Below are 26409 nucleotides of genomic sequence, written 5' to 3'. Positions count from 1 at the left end.
TTTAGCTTTTCAAAGCAAAGTTTGAAAAAGCAAAGCACAAGGGCATACTTCTAAAAAAAAAAAAAAATACACATGCACACCAAATCTAAATGTTCGAATTTATACTAGTTTAAGAAGGAGTAGCATGTGTGTAGTATTATCCTGTGCTGGTAAGGCTCAAGAAGATGCTAAAATCAGTAATAACGAGATACCTTGCACTAAGACAAGCAAAAGATGACCCCATCCTACTCAATGCAAGCCCACAGAGGCAGGCTACTCATTTGTAACTGAATTGCTCACACACTTCTTAGAAATTCAAAAGCTGTTCTAGACTCCTGCTGACAAGAGTAATTACTTCAGCTCCCTGAACCTAACCTAGGCTCAAATTATGGAAAGAAAAAAAGCTCTGGCCTTCCAGAGTCGCTCTGTAAGAGGAACAAGACCATGGCCTGCTTCCTAGAAACTGCTTGCTGGCGCCTAGGACGGGGCTGGCGCACGGTCAGCCAGAACACTTCTGCAGATATACAAGGATACAGCGCCTGCACCCTCCCCGCTTGCGGGGGTTTGGCCGCCCAGGCTCACGGCCAGCTTTGATAAGGAGCTGCTTGGCCTTGAGGAGCTCTGGGAACAAGCAGGGAGCTGCTTCAGCTCGGCCTCTCCACAGCCACCTCTAGGCTGGGGCTCTCTTCCCCGTCCCTGCCCGGGTGGCAGCGGGGCTGTGCACACAGGGATCGACCCCGGCTCCCCCGCAGCTCCTGCTGCTCAGCCGCCTGGGGAAAAGCTCTGGAGCAGGCGTGGAAACCAACGCAGACGGTACGAGCAACAGCATCCTGCTGCGGCAGAACTGGTTGATAAAGAGGTTGGAATGCAAAGAAGCAGGTGGAAGCAACCTGATCTCTCCTCTACCCTCAGCTTCCGTTATTTAACAGCCTCGCACGTTAATAAAAAAACTCACCCGCTCTCCGAGGCGCTCACTATGTACTGCTTTTCACTGGAAGCAGAGGCCTTTGATAAACACGTAATTGAGGCTGTGTGACCAAACAGCAGGGCTCTGGGATTAATCTAGAATCAGGGACATAAAATGCGAAGTTACACAGAGTTACCGTGAAATAACAAAGGCACTACAACTTACCTTGAATACACATATTCCAGTTTTCTCTTTTACATCATACAAATGTGTTAACATATGTGCACATTTTATTAGCACAGCTGCGGACATCATCTCGAGTTTGCACAGAATGCTGCTACATTTTGTGAAAAAAACAGTTTCTACCTAACACTGTAATGGCAATTTGTGAAAAAATGCACTTTGCATAAAACTCATGCCAGCAACAATTTTAAATCACGGATGGACTTTGGCCTGACTCAAAAGAACAAACTGTGTTGTACTGCTAAAACAGTTTCTCCCCCCAGTCAAGCAACTTCACAACCCTCTACATTTATAAATGAGTTCATATACAATCCATTCATAGATGAAAGATGAAAAAAATGTCCTTTGTCCATCCTAGAAAGAGATTGTTGCCTTCTCCTATTTTTTTTAAAATATATTAGACATAATTTTGGGAGGTAACTCAGATGTTGAGGTTGTTAGGAATTCAATGCAACTTTTTTCTGAATTATGCTGTATTTTACAAGAAATGATTATTTTTCTAATGTATTCTAGGAGTTCAATACTCCTTGTACTGAGGCAAATTACAAAATTCTATTCAAAAGAGACACTTGCAGATTCCAACACCAGAACAGCCACTGACATATGATACCATAGTTATATGTATAACTATCAATCAATCATCAATCTATATCTCTGCTCCGAGCCTTTTTTCCTCATTCCGTTTTCATGGAAAGCAGTTATTTTATTCAAAATAACCTTGAAGAGCTCTCTCTGAATACAGGTCTCTGATCTCTGAAATCAGTTTTTACAACCCAATTTAAAGCAGCTACACTTGAAAGTAACAGGAAGTTTAGAGTAGCTCCAGAAAAGAGGAGATAATTATTTTTAAAAATTACTGCAGGAGCAGCAACGGAGTATGAGAGCAAAAATGCCTCTTTCTGACCTGAAATGTTCACTACTGGGGGCATGACGTCACATCCAGGTGTCATCTTATGAAGGGAGGAAGAAAGGATAAATGAATCGAGTATAGCAAGAGCTGAAGGGCAGAATAGATACTATACTGTAATACCGAAGACTAAAATTGTTTTGGCAACAAAGATACACACTTAAAGCACATAGAAAGTTAAAAATCACGCAGAGGCTTACCTCTAAATCTAGAGAGAGGTCCCAGAGACATATCTGTCCGTCATGACAGCCCGTGACGATCATGGACACGTCATCCATTAGCAGCAGCGTTGATATGCAGTGGGTGGGAGCCTTCCGACCCCAGAGAACAATGGGCAGCACCAGGCTGTTTCCTGCCATTTTGCTCTCACACCTGCCAATTTAAGCAAAACAATAAATATCACTTATCGGCGGGTATGCCATTTCTTCACCTGGCACCCAATTCTCTCTCCCCTCACTGGGGAACATGTTCACCTTCATATAGGGATTGAGTAACATAATGAAATGGTCACCTGAAAAATACAGGGAAATGGGTTAGTGTTACACCTCGCTAGTTTGATTTCTTACAAAAGAAGATACTTGCAAAAGATACTTTTGATAAGATAGGCCCGACTGGTAGAGTTCTTCTTTTGCAAGCCCAAGGACCCGTTGTCAAAAATAGGCTCTGGGGCTTCCCATGGATCGCTGTGCACTTCCCAAAACTACTCTTCTGTCAGAAGAGCCTGGCATGAACTTCACGAATGAAACTGGTGGGGTTAAAGTTACATTCACTTATCATTGGTATGACCCAGGTGTAAGGCATGCACAAGACCTATTCCGAAAACGCGGAGTCTGACACAAATTAACGCTGTATCTCACCTATATACACATTACATGGAAATTTCTTCAAGAACATAGTTTTATAGTAATTTTGACAAATGCTGCCTGCATTTCGAGTGCAACCAATCCCTGCAGCCAGAGGAATTGAACCTGGTAATGTCCACGGAAAATGCATCACGCACATTGCATCCAATCGGACTACAGTTATTAAAAACTACTTAAGAGCCATTACTTAATAAACACATATAGATACAGACCACCGATCGAGCCCCTACTCTCTTACAGCACACTAGAAGCTACCTGGCAATTAGTATTTGCAAAAGACGCCCGTAACCACAGTGTTAATTGTTATGCAATGCTGAATCAATTGTTCCCAGCCTGGGTGATGACAATATGGAACTGTAAAATAATTTTAAAAGATGCAAAGGATACAGTGACCTTACCAAAAGGTGCATAGCTGCGTAACATAACGCAACGGTCAAAAGTGTAAGTAATAATATAGAAGGAACTTAATATACTTTATACTTTCCATGCAGACGAACATGAGAGAAAGCACTGCAAACATTACCAGCAAGACGCTTTTTAAAGGCTTACAAATACCCACATTTCCAAACTTTTAGGTAAGAGAGGAAAAATAATTCTTAGAGCATTTACGACCAACCCCTCGGGGAGAAAGAGCAAAAAGCGAAGCTACCTCTTTCCTTCTAGTTTTTTATTATGGTATCGCAAAGCCTTCATTAAAAACTTCATTTTCAGGAAGCACCACAGGCTCATTTCAACGGCTGCAGAACTCGGACCACGCAGAACAACAGTTCTCTGTCATCACCCAACACCAAATACACCCCCTGCAAAAACCCAACCTCACTTACGGCTGTAACAATCGATATATATATTTTTTTTACATCAGTGACGACAAACTACAGCAGCGAATAAGCTCTGTGCTTATTGACAAACGCTCAACAAGCATGCAGTGAGGCAGTACGAATGAAAACCCCGTGTTTTAGTTATTTGTACTGCCTACAATTTCTGCAGAAGTGAGAACCGGGAATCTGAACTGGAAGGGGAATCGGAGACATCGCACTGAGTGAAGGTCTCCGTGCTTGCCACCCGTGTCTCCATCGGGATCTTCAGGCTGTTCCCTGCCACCTGCGCACGTGCCAGAACCCCTGGTTCCTCCCTCCAGACACGCAAAACCAGAACGATCTCGTGTTATCGTGCGTGCACATAAAAACATCTCTAAGTTACCTGGCTTCACTTTCAAACTACCTCCGTCAAAGAGGCAATAAATACAGAGACGCAGGGGTGTAGGAGAAGACAAATTATTACTTAATCTGGGTTATTACTTTCTGTCACAATTCACGCTTGGAAACCAACCCCAGTATTCTCAAAACTGGTTGGCATTTCTGCCTGTCCAGCCTTGGCCTGTACTTTTATCCTTCTAAGCGACCACAAAAGACAGGCAGAAAAATCCACAAACCTTCCTCCATCTGTATGCAAGCTGCTTCTGAAACTTCAGCTTACTTGCAAGTTGTGCAAGCTTTCCCACAACTTCCAGCCCTAAGAAGCTAGAGATGTCACTGCACCTCGCAAGACTCAAGAGCTAAGCCATTCACCCCGAGAGAGCGACCATGATAAGGGTTTTACAGACACAGCAGCACCCAAACAGAAGTAATTCAGGGTAGGAAGCCGTGCAGCTGGTGAGCGACTTCCACTTGCAAACAATATTTATTTCAAATAAAGCACGCGCAGAGAAAGGCTCGATCTTAGGACACGTGTGGATGCTACGAGAATCTGTCAGAAACTGCACCGACGAGCCGACTGTGTCTTCATCAGGTCTGCTCTCAGTGCACAGCAGCTCCACAGCGAAGCACTAAGGGCTGCCAAATGAACATCTGCTTTTAAACAAACCTAACTGTGCGTATGTGCAAACAAAGCAACTAGAAAGGTTCAGAATAAATCATTCCTTCCCCTATCAATGTTTACCGCACGTTAATGTCATTTTTCTGTATTTTCAGAGGAATTTAAATTCTGTTATTAACCAGATTTGTCACCAGTGAGTACAGAGATGGCTGCCATCCATGACACCAGCACAAACCTTCGAAATGGGTTGCGTATTTTCAAGTGAACAGCGATTTTTACGCCTAATATTTTTCACGCGTACAGAATCCTTCATTCAAATAGACACCAGCTAAGCATTGTAACACCACTGGAACACCTAAAGCCATTTACATGAGGGCAATCACATTTATGGCGGGGCTCCCTCCTAGTACTGCATGGCTTCCATTTGAATCACCCAATGCATTTTATAAAATCTGATATTCCTTAATTTTATTACAAATGACCTCTTCCATTTAATACTTGGAGATGAAAAAAAAAAAAAGGATGGATGAAGTGGGGAGAAGAAAATCCAGTGCTTTACCCAGTCACAGAAATGTTTCCCTGTCAGAACCCAAATATTGAAACATTCGCACTTTAAAGTAAATAAACAAACCACTCTGTTATTAAACACAAAGGCTCAGTAACATTTCCTAGTTAAAATCTCGCTTGTTTCAGGTCTGTCAGGAGCGCTCAGTGGCTTTGGGAATTAGTTCTGACTCACTGTAAGGGGATCAAATACAAAGTATTTCTGCGTTCCTAACCTACCATCAACCTAACAAAACCACAGAACAGCTGAGGGTGGAAGGCACCTCGGGAGGTGACATTCCCCGAAGCCCGGCACAAAATGGGTCAGCTACAGGCGCTGCCCAGCACCGCGTCCCGTCCTTGCCGTGCACAACTCGCCGTGCACAACCCTCCGGTTACCAACCTCTCCTCCCGAAGGAGGCTTTCGCCTCGCTGCCGCCTACCAGAGCGCACAGAAACTCCTCGGGAATCCGTGTCAGAGGCTGGCTCCAGCCGAGGTAACACCCACTGCTCTTCCTCATCCTCCGCGACAGTCATCTGTGCCATCACGGGAGGCCAGCACGCTGCTTAGAGCGCAGTTTCCTCTTTGTAAAGCCACCCGAGAAGCCTGAGAAAGCTTTTTAAAGGCTAATGCTTTTACAGTAAATGAATCCCTATTTTTTTTTGTCCAAGAAATTTTGGACCACGTGTGCATGATACAAAACACCTTAAAAAGATCTACCTGCTGAGTTCGTTCAGTTTGACACATGTAACAAGCCACTATCATTCCAGCTTGCATTGGGCAAGCACTAAACTCAAAACTTGGAGAACGACGCCTGTATTTTATCCACGCTCAAAGTTCTGCTTTGCAAACACAATGGAATTACTGCAACACTGTGCACTGTCTTTATAAAAAGAAGCATTAAAAAACGTCATTTTTCACTAAGTGAGCACTGCGAGTAAACAGGTGGGGAATGGGCTCAGTGCTGTACAGCACAACCAAGACACAGACTTGTCACGATGACAGCCAAGTCGGGAAACCAGCCTAGCACAAGGACAGCACGCCGGCAGCTGTAACGCCACCCTCCTGGACAGGCATGCACACACAAATATACACGCAAAGCAGGACAGCAGCTGGCTAATTAAGCTGTCAAGTGCATTCGTTCTGATAATTAACTGTACCCATTTCAAGACAAGAGAAAAATAAAGCAGCTGTCAAGGAGAACTGAGGTATCTGTACATATCCGAGAGGCGCAAGGACTTTTCAAAGGCCCTGCTTTGGCAAACACAGCACACTCGCGTTTCCTGCCATGAATATTCACGCTGACCTCGCCAGCCCTGCTCATTACAGCCGAGCTAAGCGTATCTGCGGGAGGGAACCAACCCACTATTTTCAGCCTGGCCAAACTGTTAGCCGCGCTGCGGTTACCTGACGCGCTGGTGAACTGCAACCCAGGTACTAACCAGCGAAACTGACCATCAGTCACGTCGTGGTGGTTGGGGATGACAAACCTGGGGGCACCTGGCCTTCCTTTCTCCGCCGGCCGGGCCTGTCCCCGCAGCGGGCAGCCAGGGCCCGGCTCCCAGGCTGGCTCCCAGGCCGGCTCCCGCTGCAGTGCGGCGGGCGGCACGTCGCCTCTGCACCTGCACCCCGCGCTCCCCTTGGCACCGAGCTCTGCCCCCCCGCTTAGCCACGGCGTACCGCCGTCACCTACACACCAATATTGTAAACGCCGCTGCCAGACCTTCCCGGCGCACCCAGATCAAAGCCAAATTCGACAGGACAACTACCAACCTGTCTTCCCAAACAGAGATTAACCGAGAGGAAAGCAGGCGGTTACGGAGAAGCGCTCCCTAAGCTTTACGGGGTAACAGCGGCAGCCGCGGCCCAATGACAGGCGAACGCCTGCCCCAGCCGAGCAGAGGGCCGTAAACGCCGGATTTCAAAGCGCTCAACGTGAAGGTAACGCCGGCTGTCCCCGCACAAAAAACGACGGGGAAGGGAGAACCCGGCCCCGCGTACCCACGGACGGCTGGAAAACGAGAAGAGGCGACGGCAGCCGGCGCTGCAGGTCCTCAGCGGCGCCCGGGGCTGCCTCCGGAGGGCGGCCGCAGGGCCCCGTGGCGCCGGGCTGCTGACACACCGCGCCCGGCGCCCGCACCCCCGCACCCCCCGGGGGCTGCGAAGCCCGCCCCGGCCCCGGCCCCGGCCCCGGCGGTGCCCGCCCCGCTCCGCCCGCGGAGCAGCCCCGCCGGACGGGGGGGGCCGGCGGGGGGGTGCCGGCGGCCCCGCACTCACCTGCGCGGCGGGGGCGGCGGCGGCTCCCGGGGCCCGGCCCGGCCCGGCCCGGCGCGGCGAGCGGCTGCCGCTGTCGCAAAGCGGCGCCTGACGGCAGCCCCGCCGGCCCCGCGCCATGGAGACGGGGCGGGACCGGGCCGGGCAGCCGCCGAGCGCCGCCCAAACGAGGGCTGATTTTGGATTAAAGGCCCGCTGAGGGAACTACTTCAGCTGGTTCCCAGCTTTCAGCTGAAACGGTGCGGAGGTCTCAGGGACGGCAACCTGCGTGTGCCGGATTTGCCTTCTGAACCTCTCAATGGACCGAGCCAAGGAGGGGTGGTGGGTCACCGATGTTACTTCTTCGTTTTCTTTGCAAGTGAAACAGCACTTCTTGCTGTCAGGCCTTCCGTAGGTGTGAGTAATGGTCCTTAGCCGCACACAAATTCATCGGGTGTGCTGAAGCTGCAGTGACGGCTTTCTTTTTTCCTGTCAGCAACTTAGCAATGCACATCGGTACCTCACAACTGTTAGGATAGAAAGGGAAAAACAATTATTTCTGCAGTTGAAACGAGAGAGAACGCTTTCTCTTGTCCAGAAGCCATTAAAATAGTGAAATCAGTTCACAACTTGTTTTACTGTGTGTTGGCACATCCTGTTAACTATTTGGGGACATTGTATTGAGATGTTCCATACCCCCAGTTCCCTATAATTGATGGGTAAAGACAAAGCAACTCTAAATTTTTCTTGGTGTTGAATTAGTAACCAATTCCAGTTCAACTGTTGCGTATAAACATTTGAACAAACCCTAATACTGTGTTGGTATATTTTTATGAGAAAAGTAATGCCGAGATCCACTGATCTATCTCCATAGAGATATGAAAATTACATACAACCACGAGACGCCTGGCAAGCGGGGCTGGGTGCCCTGTCATCCAAGAAGAACAGATGCCTGTCTGGAACAGCAGCCTGCTTACAACGTGAATTATTTTCAGCTGGGAGAGTGGCGATTCTCCAGTTGTCCGGTAATAATAAATTCCTGAGGGCAATGCTGGTCAAAGTCATGCCACTTTATATCACAAGGTTAAGCAGGAAAACAGGAAAAATTACAGGATTGCTTTATCCTAGCTATTGTAAAAGGCTCGAGTGCGTTTTGCGTTACAGAAAATATTAAGCTTTCCTAAGGTGTAAGTAAAAATGCTGAACACAATCATTCTGTGACTTTAAACATGCCACTTTTTTTCACCAACACACATTAACGAGATGGCTCAGGCAGACCTCAAGTGTGTGTAAATGCCTGACGGGGGTTACAACGTGTGTAAATGCGCAGTGCCCAGCGGCAGGATGAGCGCACCGGGCACAAACATGAGGACGAGGCACAGCGGGTTGCAGTGTCCTCGTGCTCCATGCGTGCTGGTGGATGGGTCCCACAGGTGCTGGCACCTACGGGTGCTGACCCCCCGGGGCGGAGGGGTGGTTTTGTGGCAGGTATGTGCGTTTCTTTGCGGATTTGTGCCCCTGGGGCTGGGGGCCCGCCGCCCAGCAGGTGCCGATGCTGGGGCGCTGAGCCCTATTGGCTCTGCCCCAAACCAAGATGGCCGCCCCCGCTTCGCGCCTGCCCCAAGCTAAAATGGCGGCGGCGCCTCCCGGCGGCCCCACCGGGCCGGGGCGGGGCGCGCGTGCGCGGTGCGTGCGGGGCGCGGTGCATGCCGGGCGCGCGGCGCGGCGTGACGCTGCAGATCGCGGTCCGGGGCTGCCGCCCGCCATGGGGGGCGTGAAGGCGATCGCCAACGACGCCGAGTTCCAGCCCGAGCTCAGCGCCGCCGGCTCCCGGCTCGCCGTCGTCAAGTTCACCATGCGGGGGTGAGTCCGGCCGGGCCGCGCGGGAGGCGGCCGGGGTCACCGAGCGCCGGGGGAGCCCGCCCGGGTCCGTGCTGCCGGTGCGCAGCGCCCCTCGGTCTCCTCAGGGCCCCGCTCGCGCTGCCTGCGCTCCCGCTCCGCCTCCCGGCCGTGCCCGGCGCCCCGGCGGCCGTCCCGTCCCGTCCCGTCCCCAGAGCCGTGGGTGCAGCGCCGGGAGCGGCGCTGGGCACGGGAGGGCCCGGAGCCGGTGGCTGCGTGTCAGCGGGCGCTGCGGGGCGTGCCGGTGACACACCCGGCGCCCGGCCGCTGCCGCTTGGCGCCCCTTCGGTCAGTCGGCTTCACCCGCGGGTGGCGGGGAGCTCGCTCACACGCCTTGCACAACTGCCCGCGAAAACGTTTTGGCTACAGACGAGCTGTGGTGAGGTTAACGGCGTGGTGCGTCCCGTTTACGAACACCTGCAGGTCTGCCTTGCACAGCCGTGGATCCCTGTCCTCTCTCAGATGAGAATGAGAAGGGTGAAGCGGATCTTACTGGTGCTGGTTTTAAGCTGTGTGTGTCGGCAGACTCACACTGACACTGTAGGGCTCTCTGCTTTAGATATGTCACATGTTGGTATGCTGCTGTGGGAGTTTTCTGCTGTTTTGCCTTTTAATTGCTTCTTTCACAACAAGCAAAGTTGTAAGGATATTGCTTTGTCAGAATAGCTGTGTCTGTGCACTTTGTATATGCTAATAAAGCTATCATCATTAACAGATATGTATTTTCAACCAAGCTGATGGAGCTACGTTGGTGGTAACGTGCTACAGTTATAGGAAATGAAATTTATCACAGTAACAACTATGTGATTACTGCTAAGGCTTTAATATACCGTTATTGGTAAATATTTCAAGTCCCATGTAGAGACCTTACTTCTGTTACAGCTGGTAACGGGAATTGCTGGTACTAGTTTTCTATTAAGAGTATATTTTGCTGTATCAGGAAAAGCAGTTAAGTCTTTGCGCCCCCCCCAAAAGTCCCTTTACTTAGGAGTATTTTACTCTGCAGCAAAAGGTGCTGGAGCTAAACAGATTAGATGGGAAATATGAAGTTCATTTTAATTAATAGGTGCAGCTAATCATGTGACATTGAAACTGTCTGAGGAAGTGGGAATTAACACTTCATGATGTGTTTCTAAATGTCATTCTTAATTGTATCACCAGGATTGCTCGCCATCTGTCAGCCAGGTAGGAAGGTTATTTTAAAATGTACCAAGGATATAGTAAGAACGTGAATGCGCGAAGTCTGCGTAGGGCAGGTATCTTTAAAACAAAGCAAAACAATAATGGTTGAATTTTTTGTTTTTACAGATGTGGCCCTTGTTTAAGGATAGCCCCAGCATTCAATGCTTTGAGTAACAAATATCCCCAGGCAACTTTTTTGGAAGTGGATGTGCATCAGTGCCAGGTTGGTACTCAAAAATTAATTTTCTTTAGTGAGAGGGAGAGAGGATAATAAAGTGAATGAGAAACTTGAAGGAAAGCTGTTCGGATGGTATACTAAAAGTATCCTTTCACGGGGTTGGTGAATGACAAGTAACTTATGCACAAAGATGTGAATGAACTATACTTTTATTTTGAAATGTATTCTTGCAAGTACCACTTTGTTACCCTTCATTTAAGCATTGTACAAGTGGTTTAACGGTTTCTGCTGCGTGTGCTGTTTAAATAATACAGCTTAAAATAAGAGAGAACATCAGTATGACTTTAGGAAGAGCAAGTCTTTCCAAACAAATTCTGCGATAATTGCTGAATAAAATGACGAATATAATAAACCAGTGATGAGCTGTTGGTTGACTTAAGGGTTGTTAACAAAAATTAGCAAGGGTATGTTGAAAGGAAATTTCTTGGGTTGCTGCAAATAGTAGTGGGAGAGAGATGAATGTAGACGTATCAATGCTTTGCAAATGGCACTTAATTGTGGAAAGCTTTGGGGAAGGTGCTGTGGGTACCTAACACATACATACAGGTGGAAATCAAAAGGAAGTCACCTTCTACAGTGGCAACTTCCAGGGTGTGCGTGAATGTGCCTTGGGAAAGGGAAGTAATACAGGTGTAAAGAATGCTTGTGAAGTGTTAAATGAAGCAGTCTTCCACCTACAAGAGTGAGCAAGTACTATGACTTTTGTGGCTTACCAAGAAATCTACTGACAACGTGAAATCCATTCAAAGACCACCCAAATGTATGAAGGATTAGGAAGATCTGAAGAACTTAAATGAATTTAAAATGGTTGCTCAAGTTGGAGATGTTTGTAAAATAACAAACACGGTTTGTGATTTTGGGGGGCTAATGTATCTTGGTTAATATGTGGCATGTACGTTGTCATCTAGGTGAAAACAAGGCTTCTGTCTGATATTGGTAACGGTCTGTTAGGTAACACTTGTAACTAATTTATGCATTCTAGGGAACAGCTGCTACCAATAATATATCAGCAACACCGACATTTCTGTTTTTCCGAAACAAAGTGCGAATCGACCAATATCAAGGAGCAGATGCTGTAGGTTTAGAAGAAAAAATTAAGCAGCACCTGGAGAATGATCCTGGAAACAATGAAGACACAGATATTCCAAAAGGATATGTATGCATCTCTTAAAGTCTTTTTTTAACACTTGCATAACTTGAACCTGTTGAAAATGTGTTCCTTTCTAAACATATTCTTGTCAAACAATGCTACTTTAGGCAGAACTACAGGCTTCCCGTAGCGTTAGAAAGATCACCTGTCTGGGTTTCCTTTTTCAGACAAAATTCAAAAAATTAACTGTACTTACTTAATATGTACATGTAACAGAATTGTAAAATGTTTCAAGAAAAATCTGTAAGCATAGCCCTCAGTGATTAAAATAATGAATTTCACGTTTTATGGTGAAGGCTTTGCTACAGCTGTGTATTCTTTTTCTTACCCCTTCTCAGACATCACAATCTGTTTTCCCAAAACGCTTTTCCAAGTGTAAAGTCTTCCGTGAAAAAATACATTGTTAGACATAGCTGTCAAAAACTTTGAAAAATCGCTCTAGCTGGTCCTTAAGAAGTATTGTTATTCACGTGTTGCTAGGTGGATTTGTTGTTTATGGATTTCCTTTTCTTGTGCACCTCCATTTCTTTAATCTTCTTTCTCATCTCTTTAAAAAGAAACAAAGAACTAAAACCCTTTGCTGGAGGAATTAAGCTTCATAACTTGGGCTATGTCCTGCTTTTATCAATTTGCCGTGAGAATGGGGTGCTTTTGGGAAGGTGTTGTTAGGTAAATGATATACTTTCTTTTGCCTGGTTGCTAATATCGTGAGACTGGATGGTACTACAAAATTTTTTTTTTTAGAAATTCCTTTTTGTCTGTAAAAGAATGATGGATATAGAATATATAAATTAACAGATGTAATGGGAATATTTGGAAAAGATTGGTTTGTCTTCTCTGAGTGGCATACAAGAACTACTTCTTGTGTTAAGCATTAAAAGAAGTTGTATTCAGCATATTTCGCTTCTGTAGGGGTCCTACATACAACTGCAGTAATCACTGATCAGCTTTCATAGATAATGTAAACTCATTATTCACAAGTTAAAAAGAAAAGTGAACACTTCTAAATATATATTCTCAAGCCAAATATTTTTTAAGCGTGGCATCTAAATAACACAAGGAAAACCTTATTTTTTTCTATGAATTTAAAAATCTGTATTTTTGAATGGATTTTTATCATTGCAAGATTTGTATGTGTCTCGTAGAAAAATCAAAATCTCCCAATAACAGAACAACCCCCTAGAAATATTTGGTGCTCTCAGGAAATTATTTTCACCATGTTCGGTGTGCTTTCCTGTTACCTCAAGGCAATTCTGTGTTTCAAATCACAAGCCTGTCTGACAGCTGTACTACCAAACACATGTAAATGAGAACTGTAATGTGACAAAACACTTTCCTAGAGCTGTCATCTTAGGTGGTGTTCTCCGAGCAATCCTCGGTGTAAGGTTACTCCTTGAATGAGGTTGTCTATTGTTCTGCCAGGAGTGTCAACCCAGTTAGGTGAAATACAATATGCCACATTGCTGAACTGCGACGTGTGACTTAGCTGTGTGCTAGTTCTGTAGCGTGCACGTTACTTCGCATTAGCAAATCTAATACACCCAACTTAGCTGTGATGAGTATCTGTAGAAGTCAAAATGATGTTAAATGCAAAGCCAGGTTTCTTTGGAGGTTAACTATTTGAAATTCATAGCTAGCCATGTCCTATCAGGCATGGGAGAAGGATGCAAATCCAGCTGAATATTTCTCATTTAAGAAGCTTCAAGGGCACAGGTCGCTCGAATTTCTAGCAGTTCAGCTACTTGTTAGCTGTTCCGCAGTATGCATTGCACTTCGCTTTATATGTGAACACTCACATCTATAATTACTGTGAAATCCTGCGTAGAGGTATTGGAATGTCAAAGGACAAAGGTTCAGCTTGTTAGATTTCAGCCCAAGACACACTGAAAATCATTCAAGTAGCGAGAGCAGATATGTGAGGTTGGCATGTATCTCCAAAGTTATATTTGTTTTGAGATGGAGATGCCATCTTCTATTAAAAGTTAATCTTGTTAGGAGATGTTAATTCATCGGGGTAAGACACTGAGAACGTTCAGGACTATACGAGCCAAGCAGGAATTCTGTTTGACTTACTAGCAGTAGGCTGGAATGCAGTTTTAGAATATACTTGACCCAAACTGGACTGCCAGCTGCTCCAGGAATGCATCCTTCTCCTCTTGCACAGCTGCGTGCCTCCTTTCTTACCTCGTGTCTACTGAGTACGCAGGATGCGGGCTAAGTCTTCGTTGGGATGTTGCAGGCAGGCAGAGGGGACCTGGAAGGGGAAAGGCAGGCAGGTGATTTTTTGTTTGCTTTGTTTGGAATAGCATAGTTTCTGGTGTTAAGGGAAATGGGATACCAGCAATGATTTGTATTCTCTCAGCAGCCTGTGTTTGGATTTAGTTTATATCATGAAGCTATAGCCTGAGTAGTAACATGCAGTAACTTTTTAAAGCTAATTTGTAGGGCTTTTATCACGAGTGGTATGTTATTCTTTGGGACCTCATATATGTCGGTAAGAAGGGTATTTTAGGTTGCCATGCCAAAAGTTCCTATAGGCTTTGTCTCAGAGTTTTCTCTGACTGTATGCTGATTGTGATCTCAAATTTGTACTGTTGTGGTATGAGATGTTGATGCCATATCTTCAGGCCTTAAGATAACAAAACACTTAATTTTTATATTTTTTTTTTAACGTGGCTTACTGTGCTTCAATTGCACTTGGGTTAGTTTAGCTGTATGCAAAATCTCTTGGCAATCTGGGAATTGGTTCAGGCTATTCTGCCAGTGCAATAATAAAACCTTTTAAATGGCTGAAGCTTGCAGCACGCGTAGCATTTGCTTTAGTCTGGCAGTGCGTGTATGTTGAAACTTCTGGTTGGACCCTTTACAAAAGAGCTCTGCTGTAAAGCAAACTGGTTCATGGTGAATTGGGCGGTTTCTGCTTTCTGTTGTTCTGCACTTTTACCAAAGTATACCGGGAAGGGAGTGGGAACCAGTTTCATGAAGTTGATTTGTATATGATGCTGAGAAAGAGGAGGAGAATAAGAGTAGCTTTGCACATAAAGCCTGGTAACAACTATAGTTGCAGAAGAAATTAAGAGATGACCACTGAACTATTTTGGATGGGAAAGCCATTTCTGTTTTATCTGTTAAGTTAATCATAGCTCCGGTCTAATGTCAGTTTGTATTTGTAGCCAGGTGAAGTTAATCAAAAATGTATCTGAAAAATGCTCCCTGTGCCCAATTGCTTATTCTCAATATGGTAAACTTGTGTTCCAGGGGGGTGGTACTTCGAGTGGGAAAACACTGAATTCTGAACAGGATACATCTGAGTACTACAACTTTTTTATCTTTTTATGTTTTAAAAAAAAAAAGGCCTGAGGTTTTCTGGGTTCCCTTTTTTAATGTGTTGAATGAGGAATTTCATTCATTCCAGTGTCTGCTAATCTCAGATAAGTTCACGGCAGATTTACGCACTCAGTAATGCTCTTCTTTTTCCTTTCAGATGGATTTAATGCCATTTATCAATAAAGCCGGCTGTGAATGTCTTAATGAAAGCGACGAGCATGGATTTGATAATTGTTTACGTAAAGACTCTACCTACTTGGAATCAGACTGCGATGAGCAGGTACAGTAGATATTTTTCTTAAGTGAGATGTTTTCAATGATGTCTGGTCTGCAAGCATTTTTTGAAGATCTTGATTGCTTGATATCCCTATAGCGGTATAAGGAAGAGTGGGATACGGTAGGTGGATGGAAGCAAAAGAGGTCACTGTAGCATTGCCAGTTTTCTATCCATTTGTGGGAAAAATTCCAAGCAGACTGGCATTTACTGGTGACTAGTGGCAGACTAGTGCATGTGTGGAATATAGAGAATGTAAGTACTTGATTTTAAATTAAAAGCTCAGACTTGCTTCTAGTTAATTGTTGTGCTATGTTTGTTTATAAGGATGAAGAAAATGGTATTTAACAACAACTTTCTCTTCCACAGCTGCTTATTACTGTAGCTTTTAGTCAACCAGTCAAACTTTATTCTATGAAACTTCAGGGGCCAGATAATGGTAAGTGAAGTGTCTGTTTAATCATATCCTTAGAATCTAAGCTTTACATGTGTTTAGCTTAAATGTCAAAACAATGATGCTTGTCCCTAGAACCTCTTACATTCTGTGAATCCCATAGCAGCTTCAGTAAATTTGGTGTAAATAAATAACATAACAGATTGATCTCACAGTAATATTATTCTGTTGCCATGCATTGGTATTTGATATGACACAAGTATAAATATTTACTGTATTTTGACATGCTATAAGGAGAACCTACATTCTATTCAAGAATTAAATGTAAGAGCTGTTTTAATTTTTATGCTAAGTTGATTTAAGTTATAAAACTACAGAAAATACTCAGGTATTACATCACACAAACCCAATTATTTTCAGACATTTCATTGGATTTCTTATGTGGAATTCTGGCACTGAAATGTAGGCAAGTAGTGCAACTTCAGATGTCGTTTGGTATCAAGGGTGGTGGTGTAGGATTGGCAGATAAGATGCTAGAATTACTGAAGTCCCTACCCTCCTTGAGCTGTACCTAGATGCTGTGATAAGCAAGGGCTTCTGCGGTAGCATTTTGAGAACACAGGTAAGGAACTGAATCCCAATTCCATGTTTTAACACAGGACAAGGTCCAAAGTATATAAAAATCTTTATCAACCTTCCTCGATCTATGGATTTTGAAGAAGCAGAGAGAAGTGAACCAACTCAAGCCCTGGAGCTGACACCAGATGATATTAAAGAAGATGGTATTATCCAGCTTCGCTATGTTAAATTTCAGAATGTTAACAGTGTAACTGTAAGTAAAGCTTCTGTTCTGAGCTCTGGGCAGGCTGAAGACTTAGTAGACTTTTCAAGCGCTGTGACGTTTGTTGACTTGGCTGCAAATGTTCTTAGTTGCTCTCCACTGATTGCATACTGTATGTTAATGCTCAAAGGGTTTCTGAAATTTAAGGTCAGGCAAGGCCGTATGCATGTGATGTCTCTGACCTCATATTTGTGATGAGGTTCACTTTCATCTCTTTGTGAGAGATTAAAAAAAGGGTAGATTTCGATATTACGAAGAACTATCTTCTAGTGGCGGTGTCCCTGCCCATGGCAGGGGAGTTGGAATTAGGTGATCTTTATGGTCCCTTCCATTCTGTGACCTAGTGTGCTGCAGAACACAACTTGTGTTTTACTAACACGCCTTCTTGAAAGGCATCTTGTCCTCGTTTGGAGAGTTTAGGAGGTAAGAAATCCAGTTCATCAGTAACCTGATTGCGAAAATGACAGACTTGTAAGTATCAAGTGAAGTGCTTACGATACGCTAAAACCCAATACCCGGTCCTCATAAGTGTTCTTAAATGCTCTAATCAAACCACCTTTGTCTTTTAATGAGCTCTCTAACCTTCTTGCTGTAAAAGACTTTCCATGAATTCCACGTAAGGTTTTTGTGACTCTTAAATGCAGGTGCAGTTTTTCCTCTTTCATTTTAAGTGTGGGTTTTAGTGCAATATGCATCGTGACAAAACTGATGCTGGAATTGCATTCTTCTTGACACCATTACCCTGGGTCTGCATTAGCCCTGTTTCCTGCAGTATTGTGTTGAACTGCTCCTCCCATGTAACCCCTGAAATTCTATTCTAAGGAAATGCTTTTCATGGTCTGAGTTCTGTGTTTGCAAGTTATGGTCTCATAGTTGACTGAACATTTCAGTACATTTCAGTTGCTGAGTGCAGTCTCAGATTGGAAGTGGAAGCTAGAAATATCCAAGCTCCGTGGGTTTTTAAACAAACTGCTGGGATAATAATAGCATTCGTTATAATCATTATTTGAAATAAGAGGACAGAAGCTTCTCTAGAGGGTAACAAGGCCTTTATAATTGGAAAAAGTGTTTACTGGGTTGGTTCAAAAATCTTGGGAGGCTAACATTTTATGTATGAATTCAGGGATGGACTGTTCACCTTCGCTCTTGTGTTTTGGATTTTTTAGTTGTTTGTCCAATCCAATCATGGCGATGAAGAGACAACAAGAATTACATACTTCACATTTATTGGAACTCCAGTCCAAGCAACAAATATGAATGACTTCAAGCGAGTGAGTCTTCTTTCTTAAAAGCACTTACGAATGTTTTAAATGTTCTCAAAAATGTTGACTGAACAAATACACTTGGTGGTTGTTATAATTCCGCGACTTAAGGTAGATATGGCATCCCAAACAAAACAACAACACATGTAGCTTTATCTTACAGATACTGATCATTGGTCTTACCTATAAGTTCTTGTTCATCACCTTTGTAAAAACAAACAACAACCAAAAAAAACAAACCACAACACAAATAGGGGTAAGAATGTATACACCTACTATTTAAAACATGAGGGACTTTCAAATGACATGTACTATAGGCAATGTTTCTTAACAGCCGTGAGTTTTATGCCTTGATTTAGAAACCTGTATTCTGATGGTGTTCAGGAAGTAGAGAAGCAAGCCTGCGTATGAAATAAAGACTCCTTGTGATTGATTGGACTTCTGCTTTGGTGAAGGATTTTATGGATTTTATCCAATGGGCAGTGTAAAATTCAGATCTAAAAAAGATTTTGGTCACAAAGTGACCATTACTTTAAACATATCTGCTCTTTTTAAAGCTAAAGGAAGAAATAAACAACTCGTTAGGCTGTGACTTTAGACCCATGAGTGCTGAACAATAAGGCATGCTCGAAGTTTTTGATTTTTTTGAGAATGTGAAATGGGTTTGAAAGTATTGAAACTTTAAAGCTACTTACGTTTTTTTCTTCGAAATTTAATGTCTTTTTAAAGTAAGCTAGTAAACTGCTTTAAAACTTGTCTTGTTTAGAAAGACATTTGCTGTTGTAACCCTGTCTACGAACTCATGTCTAGGCGACCAATAACACTGAAAGCACCGTGGAATTTATTATACAAACTGCCTGTAACTTCAGAAGGCTAAAAATGCTAATGGTTGTCATACTTTGTATACTTCCAGTTTTTACTGTTAAAGATGATCTTAACTTTTACATTTAAAACTTAATAACTTCGCAAATAATAAAGTTAATAAGTTAACAGGCTTTGTTGTCTTTCACTGGAATGTGAAGCCATTGAAAAAGTTGCTCTAATATACTAAAACTAACTGGATATCTAATTTAGATGTTTCTAATGGAGCACTTCTGGTTCATCCAATACAAGAAATAGGTTACTTCATTTAAAATCTGCTTCCATGGTCGAGGTTATTTTGTACAGCTTCTTTTTTTGCAATAACAGGGCATTACCCTGCAATGAATTGTGCCATTACTATTTAACATAACACGAATAATCTGTGTTACTTCTCTGGTACTTTTGGGAAGAGGATAGCACCCTTACACTGATATTTTCAGTATTTGGTCTTTGTCTCAGTTTCATTTCTGTGTAAACTCTGTAAATTAGTTTTGCTTTCTAAAGTACTGAAAGTTTATTTTCAAACAAGTGCACTCTTTAAACCTGACCATCTGATTGTTCAGATAGTGATTTAATTTTTTTGGTAATTGATGATACATTGAGGGTACAAGCTGCTCTGGGAGAGGTTTTGTCTTGATATAAGAGTTTGGTTTTTTTAAGCGAGAACAATTAATCGCTGGAACAACTGCTCCAGGGGTGTGGTGGAAACCCCCTTCCTTACTGGAGGTTTTCAAGATGCGATTGGACAGGGTGCTAGATAATCTCATCTAAGCACGCTTTTCCCATGAAGGCTTGAAGCTGGTGATCTCACGAGGTCCCTTCCAGCCTGGGCTGGTTTATGGTTCTAAGTATACCCACAACCCCATAAAGATGTTTAAAGTAGCGTGGGTCTCATCTGTGCACTGTACTTAGCGGGGATTTGTCAGTCTCTCTCAGTTCTAGATGCAGCGTAGATGCTTGGAAGCTGCTATATAGCCAGCTAAATGCCATGTTAGTTAAAATTTTGGTTTCAGTGTAGTTCACTGGTGAATATGTTTGCACTATCAGGGGATGTGATCTGTGACTTCTATTTAACTGGAAGGGGAGGGGAGCAGACCCACAAGAGGTAGATCTCCCTTACACCTTACAGGTGTGGTACTGTTCACTGCTAACATCAGCACGTTAAGGAGCTGGTCAGAACTGCCATAGATAGAAGAGCTTGCTTTGTTAGGCTGTGAGGTAGCTAATCCTCTCAGTCCTATTTGCTTCCTGAACATGTAGTTTTAATATTAGGCTGTTAAAATATTTTATCATACTAAATGGGATGTGTAGTCTGTCAGCTACAGAGCTCTTAGGAATTCTAGCTTTTGTTTCCTCTCTTCCAGTGATCCTGTCAGCTATGAAACCTTAATATAGTGTTGGGCATTAATTATATTTAGGCATGTAGATTAACTGGGAAACCTTATTTTTCTTTTCATCTCCTTCAGTAGTTACCCACCCTACTCCTCACTGCTCTCAACTATCTGACTTCCTTCTCTCAGTCTGTCTGTACTGTTTATATTTCTTTTCTAGTTATGATAGAAGTAGTATTGCAGCATGATTAACAAGATGGGGGAGTGCTTTTTTCCCTATTTTTTGAGAAGTGTTTGTAAGAATCAGTAAAATGTTATTTGAAGGGCTGCAATTAAAAAGTAGGCATGAGTGTGATTCCAGTTACGGTTTTTATGATTCATCACGTTGCTGCTCAGATGATTGTAGTAGATACGTACAATTTCAAAATCTAAAACAAAACACAAAACATCGGTTTCAATGACTTCTGCTGAGGAGCAGGCAGATGTATTTTGATACCCAGCTGCAGTGGGATGTGAACGAACGCTCAGTTGTAGCAGCTCCTTGCTCAGCAGATAGTTATTAAGATGCATAACTGAAGCACCCATGCCCTTCAGACAGCCGAGGAAAACTTGTGTTTGCTTGTGGTGCTCTGCTAACACCAACAGGGCTGCAAGAAAAATCACCTCTTCTTGATCAGCAAGGCAGTTTGTGTTTAATATAAATGAGGTATTGTTTCCAGTATTTATACTGCCAAACGCAAAGCTGAAGCTCACCTACTGTGAGAAGCAGTACTGAGGAGTACGGAGCAGGTGAAGCTAAGCAGGCCCTTCATTAGGCATCTTGGCCTTAAGTTAGTTTTGACATACATGTAGTTAGCATTGGTGGATTTGCTAAGTAAGGTTAGATTAATAAAAAAGTTATTTCCAACTTGCTCTGGTATCTTGTGTGTATCCTGTGTGTATCCTGCTCCTTGCACAACTGAATTTTTAACCTCTGGGGAGGAGGGGAGTCTGGTGTGACAGGAAAGGGGAACATAATGGGGGGAAAAAAGTGTAGATCTTAACTGGGTTAAGCACAGGGAAGAGAAGGGAGAGAGCTGAGATTCTTTCCCCTGCTTAAACTAAGGGCGCCCAAACAGCAGAAGATTGAGATTAATATTCCCTTCCCATGCACATTTAACATTCAGAAATAGTTTTTGAAAAGCACACCTTAAAGGTATGCCTTTTGTAAAAGAACTGTCCTTAACACTAGAATTACTTCTGCTCTTGGCTGCACGTGGTCTGATTTAAGGCTTAATTTAAGCTATGCAAGCTACTATGGTAGAGACTGCATTTGAGATGTAGTAGCTTACATGTGAAGTTTGCTTCCAAATTGGCTTCTCAGTCAAGCTAATTCGTGGGATAGACAGCTAAAGTGCTGAGTAAAGGTGCAGGTGCTGTGTCTTTGTAACTCTTGATTGATAGCTTAGTCTTAAATAGATTCCTGTGAATCAGGTGGTGAACCTGTAAACATTTTTTTAAGACAGTGCACCTTAATGTCAGTATAGTTCTTGTTCACTTGTGGTATTAAGAAACAAAACATTGCTGCTCAGTTTTGAGGCTGGGGGATATGCACAGGTGGTGGGATTTTTTTGGTCCCCTCCTGAATCAAGGCTTTCCAGAACTACTTATTTGCTCTCTATGTTGCTGCTGTTTTCCTTGTAACATTTTGTTTGTTTGTTTTTCAGCTTAACTTCCCAATTCTAAAGAACTAAAAATGCAGAAGAAATTAAAAAGTAATAATTGGTGTGGTCTCGCACTACTCCCTTCCTTGCTCCCTCTGCTCATCTAGCATCTCTTTCACCCTTTCCACAATCTCAGCACTGATGCAAGAGCCATCTCTGAGCCTTCTGCAGTCAGGAACAGCCTTCTCTACCTTCTGACGCATCAACTCATCTTTTTCTTTTTTTTCCCTACCCAAATCTTATTTTAAGCGCTTCTCTTTCAGTCTTTCAAAACTTCCGTTCTTTTTATCCCAAACTTGACATTTTTAAAAGCATACCATGTAGTACTTTTTTTTTTCTGTAACTCATTTTTCAGCCTGTATTGCGTTTTGTAAAAGCTGTTTGAAATGTAGTTTGTGAAATGCTGTAGCAAGACTTGACTTTCTTAATCTTAGTACAGCTTAGTGTTCTCTGGTGTGACCCTTCAGTAAGTAGTGTGCAAGTCAGCGAGGGCTGTCAAGTACCCGTTACTGTCGCACGCTTGGCTCTAGGGAACCTCCTGAAGGCAGACACAGTGAGGAGCTGGTGAGTGCTCGTACAAAGGTGGCCTGATCAGGGTACTCCAACAGCAACAGACCAGTTGCTTGACCTTTATATATTGAAAACAAAACCACACACACACAAATGCCCACTTCTGCTCCACAAGGCTCAGTGACAGAGTTTCCAGTTGTACTGTTTGTAATGGGCCATAGTTTTTTTTTTTGTCACTGTCAGGCTGTGGGCTGGTGGTTAGGAAAACGGTATCAGAAAAGCCTGCTTCAAAACGTTCTCTTATTACATGGGAATCACAGGCTGTGACCGGTATCTTAAAGTGCACTAGATGGCCACTGTTTCTGTCAACAGGAGGAGAATGGATCCGTTACGGATGAAAGAATAATGATGACTGTTTGATTTCAGTTTCCATGTCCATTTTCTTCTTGGGAAGGTGGAATGGGATGGTCAGAAAATGGGTTTCTTTGACCTGCGATGACAAAATATCTATATCAGCATGATTAATTTTCACAGATAATACACATGGGCGAGTTGTCAATTTCAACTTCAGACTGGTATAGCAATATTTTTCATTGGAGTTACACACTTGCTAACATCTAATCTTTAATCTTTCAACTGCATTTTTTCTTTTTCTCTTTTTTTCTTTGCTTAATCTGTGTCTAAACACAGTTTGTCTTGGAAACACAAAGAATAAATACTGCTTCTTGACAAGTTTAACTTTTTTTTTAACTTGATTAATTGGATCTTAATGTTAGTGATTGGTTTTCTGATTTTTTTTCCTTTTTTCTTCATGTTGTCAAGTGGAATTTTCCTTAATCATTAAGCTGAATTTACAGCTTGGTGATATGTTCCTGGTCAAAGGTTCCTTGGAGGTGAAAGGGGTCTTTAAAAGGGTTTTTTGTAGATCTCAGTTACCTTGTGATGGTGACAACTCAGCTCACCAAAAGAATAGTTTACCACTGCGCCCCCCCCCCCCCCCCCCCCCCCCCCAAAAAAAAAGTCTTCCTCCAAGAAGTGGAGGGGGGAAAAAAAGGGGAAGGATCAGAATAATTTCAGTGAGTCCATGAGAATTCTCTAGTTCAGAGCTGTGGGTATATTGTTTTTTGTTTGTTCTGGGTCGTGTCCCACAGCTCTGCATTTCACTATTGATTGTATGAATCTCTTGTGGTATATTGTCACCTGATTGCAGAGGTAATTAATCCTTACCATATTTGCTATATGAGTCAGAGTGCAGAAAAGGTTTTACTCCTTAGTTTTGAGCGTTAGTAATTGGAAATTGTATATTCCATTAATGTAGATCCTCAAACCTCTGTTCGTGCTTTTCCTGACAAGGCTTTGTCAGATCTGTAAGTGCTGCTTTGGTTAGATGGAAATGAGTTGGGAATTGTTGCCTTGCCCAAGGTCTCTTGCAGTTAAGGCCAACCTTTTAAGACTTATTATCTTTTTATTTTGTTTGACTTATAAATGGGTATTTTCTAGGGTCTGCAAGAGCACTGGAACTAATCTGAATCTTTTCAGAAAAGTGCCTAGAATCACATTGTTTTCTGCTCTCGGGATCTTGCGTTCAGTTATGTTAACGAAGGGGACCGAAAACCCTTCCGTTACGAACTGTGCGAACTGTAAGCTTGCACGGCAGTATGCAGAGTGCTGGTCTTGCACTTGCTGTTGGCTGCCAAAGTCTGGTGGCAGTGGTAATCTTTTCTGAAATGAGAAGTCCTGAGATGAGTCTGATTCCTGGTGGAGTTTGCAGAATTGGAGATTAGCAGTTGCCCCGGTAAGGAGTAATGTTTTGACAAAGACTGAAAATCAGATGCCTTCCAGATTTCTCTTCAGGTTTGAACTGCATTATAAGGTAAATGTTCTCAGTGAAGTACGTACTAAGGATGCCAAGGGAAATGAACAAACTTACTTTCATGGGAGCACCCAGTGGTTCTCTTTTTGCTGTATTATTTTATATAGCATATTAAGGTTGAATGCTTGGTATATAACATTGTTAAACGTGGTCTGTTATGTTGCAGTTACTGTCTTCTAACTCTTCTCAAGTGAGACTGGTGTTTTGCTATTTTTATTAATACTAAAGATAAGTTTCTTGTGTCTTGCGTCCCTCTTAGTTCTTTGGAGGGATTCATAGCTTCTGCAAGTGCTACAATGCATGCTTAAATGCACTAATTTAGTTGAAAATGTTGCATTTGTTTTATTTTGATGCTAATAAAAAAAAATGGGGACACCTCTTTGGTTAAGTGTTCATTGTTTCTTTCTGTTGTTTTCTCTTATCAGGTAGTCGGCAAAAAAGGAGAGAGCCACTAGGATGCGCGAGACACTGGAAAGCCTTATTGCAATCAAATGAGATCTTCACTTTTACCTACTACTCCTGGATAATTGCTTGACCATAGCCAGAGACTGTCAATCTGTTTCATTTAATGCCATTACCAATAAATCATTGCTTTTGTTGAGATGGAGTTTCACTAGTGTGTTTCTGTTGTAATCCTCATACATGTATTTGTAAATAAAATTCATTACTTTTGCCAAGTTTAATTTTGTCATTCTGGTAACTGTGGCTCTTCCTGTGTTGTTCCATTTTAAACTTAAAAACTGGACTGGCTTATCTTTAGAAACAGAAGACATAATGTAGCTTGCACTTGTTTAGAGAGTTTAAAATGTTAAATATAAGTAAAATACAGATGGCTTGTTCACAGGCTATCTAAAAAGAAAAAGAGCTACTCTGGTATGAGACTGAAGGAGCTTAGGATCGTTGTTTGCACAAAATGCAGGTATTTCTCAGACAGGAATAACTTCACCTGTTCTGAAAACTTCCATTTCCCTCCCCGTCTCAAAAAAGCATAGGATCAAAACTCGCAGATTTGTCACAAACGGCGTGCTGGTACAAGCTGTTTGGCACAGAATTCTCGAGTGTTTTGAAATTGTTGTTCTGTTTTATTTTTTAATATTAGAAAATACTGACCTTGTTTCACAGGCAGACTCTCACAAGCTGTGCAGTTACAGGGATAAATACAGTTGTGCACCCCACCTGAACCTGAATTTCTTACTGCTTTTATTGGGCATTTTTCCCGTCTCTGGATCTTGATAAGGAAATGTTTATTGCAAATTTCAATTTTGCATCTTAATTGGAATTCCTGTACTACTTTAGTAAATTTTCTTGGAAGCATGCCTTAAGTAATTTTAATAAATCGGGCATTGATCAGCACCATATACATATAATACTGTATAAATTCCCAGTCAAACATGCTAAGTGTTTTAATTGGCACAATTAATTTCTTTGTAAAGTTAAATTTGTTACATTTCTAATTACCATAAATCCCACTAAAGCTTAAATCCTGTCCTAATTGGCATTCCTTCCTTGAACACAGTAGGGTGGTTCTTTTCTGGCTTGGGAGATTTATATGTTAATACCAAGTTAACTTTCTGTTAGCATAGATATTTTCTCCAAACAGAAAATAAGGGATTCTATAGAAAAACATTCCTTGTGAGGCACTTTTTTTAATAAAATCTGTATCACTGCATAGTCCCGGATACTCATCTACCTGCGTTATATTTACTGGCATGTGACGATGACTTGGTTTCTTTCATACTTCCTTAATGTTTTGCTTCAGTGGAGGATGTAAGGCATGTAACACACTGTATATAGAATATAAAATCATTTTAAAATATAATTGAGGGCAATATGAGTAACTGTTCCTGTTTATAATTTTGTACACTAATTACCTTTTGGGTTATTGTTTAAGTGCCTCATCTTAAGTATTGCTTACCTCATAATATTTATACCTGAGAGATTTGATAACCTAGTGATTCTCATCTTTGTAAGAGACTAGTCAAATTTATATTGTTATGCGACTCTTCTGTGATTTCGTTGGTTGCATGGTGCATACCTTCCACAATGATACCAT

General features: G+C 42.7%; 2 protein-coding genes across 6 annotated transcripts in view; one reads left to right on the top strand and one right to left on the bottom strand.

The window, feature by feature from the left end:
- The window catches only part of LOC310888633 (WD repeat-containing protein 7), a 114382-nt gene extending 106718 nt beyond the window's left edge, over nucleotides 1-7664 (bottom strand). For 3 of the 5 annotated variants that reach the window (XM_083815529.1, XM_083815532.1, XM_083815533.1), the window contains exons 1-3: nucleotides 7536-7664; nucleotides 2237-2408; nucleotides 935-1041 (exon numbers count right to left, since the gene is read on the bottom strand). In XM_083815529.1, the coding sequence (XP_083671655.1) occupies nucleotides 935-1041; nucleotides 2237-2395 (266 nt within the window). In that variant the 5' untranslated portion in view covers nucleotides 2396-2408; nucleotides 7536-7664. Of the gene's footprint in view, nucleotides 1-934; nucleotides 1042-2236; nucleotides 2409-7031; nucleotides 7234-7259; nucleotides 7391-7535 lie in introns of those variants that run through there. The other 2 variants (XM_083815531.1, XM_083815530.1) reach the window with 2 other exon arrangements.
- Nucleotides 7665-9199: 1535 nt separating this feature from the next.
- LOC310888634 (thioredoxin-like protein 1) lies at nucleotides 9200-25039 on the top strand. The gene is made up of 8 exons (XM_083815534.1): nucleotides 9200-9374; nucleotides 10719-10815; nucleotides 11813-11986; nucleotides 15465-15587; nucleotides 15951-16020; nucleotides 16635-16807; nucleotides 17983-18087; nucleotides 24782-25039. Exons 1-8 carry the CDS (start codon nucleotides 9277-9279, stop codon nucleotides 24809-24811), a joined length of 870 nt encoding a protein of 289 aa, XP_083671660.1. The 5' UTR covers nucleotides 9200-9276; the 3' UTR covers nucleotides 24812-25039.
- Nucleotides 25040-26409: the final 1370 nt, after the last annotated feature.

This window comes from Anser anser (genome assembly GCF_964211835.1).
Source record: "Anser anser genome assembly, chromosome: W".
Lineage (NCBI taxonomy): Eukaryota > Metazoa > Chordata > Aves > Anseriformes > Anatidae > Anser > Anser anser.
This window is presented reverse-complemented; position numbering and strand designations above follow the sequence as displayed.

Bases quoted from the DNA above. Each gene is read 5' to 3' on its own strand.
- LOC310888634 (XM_083815534.1), top strand. From the start codon at position 9,277: ATGGGGGGCGTGAAGGCGATCGCCAACGACGCCGAGTTCCAGCCCGAG. The intron at 11,987-15,464 runs GTATGCATCTCT...TTTTCCTTTCAG, and splicing joins CAGATATTCCAAAAGGATAT to ATGGATTTAATGCCATTTAT. The intron at 16,021-16,634 runs GTAAGTGAAGTG...GTTTTAACACAG, and splicing joins ACTTCAGGGGCCAGATAATG to GACAAGGTCCAAAGTATATA.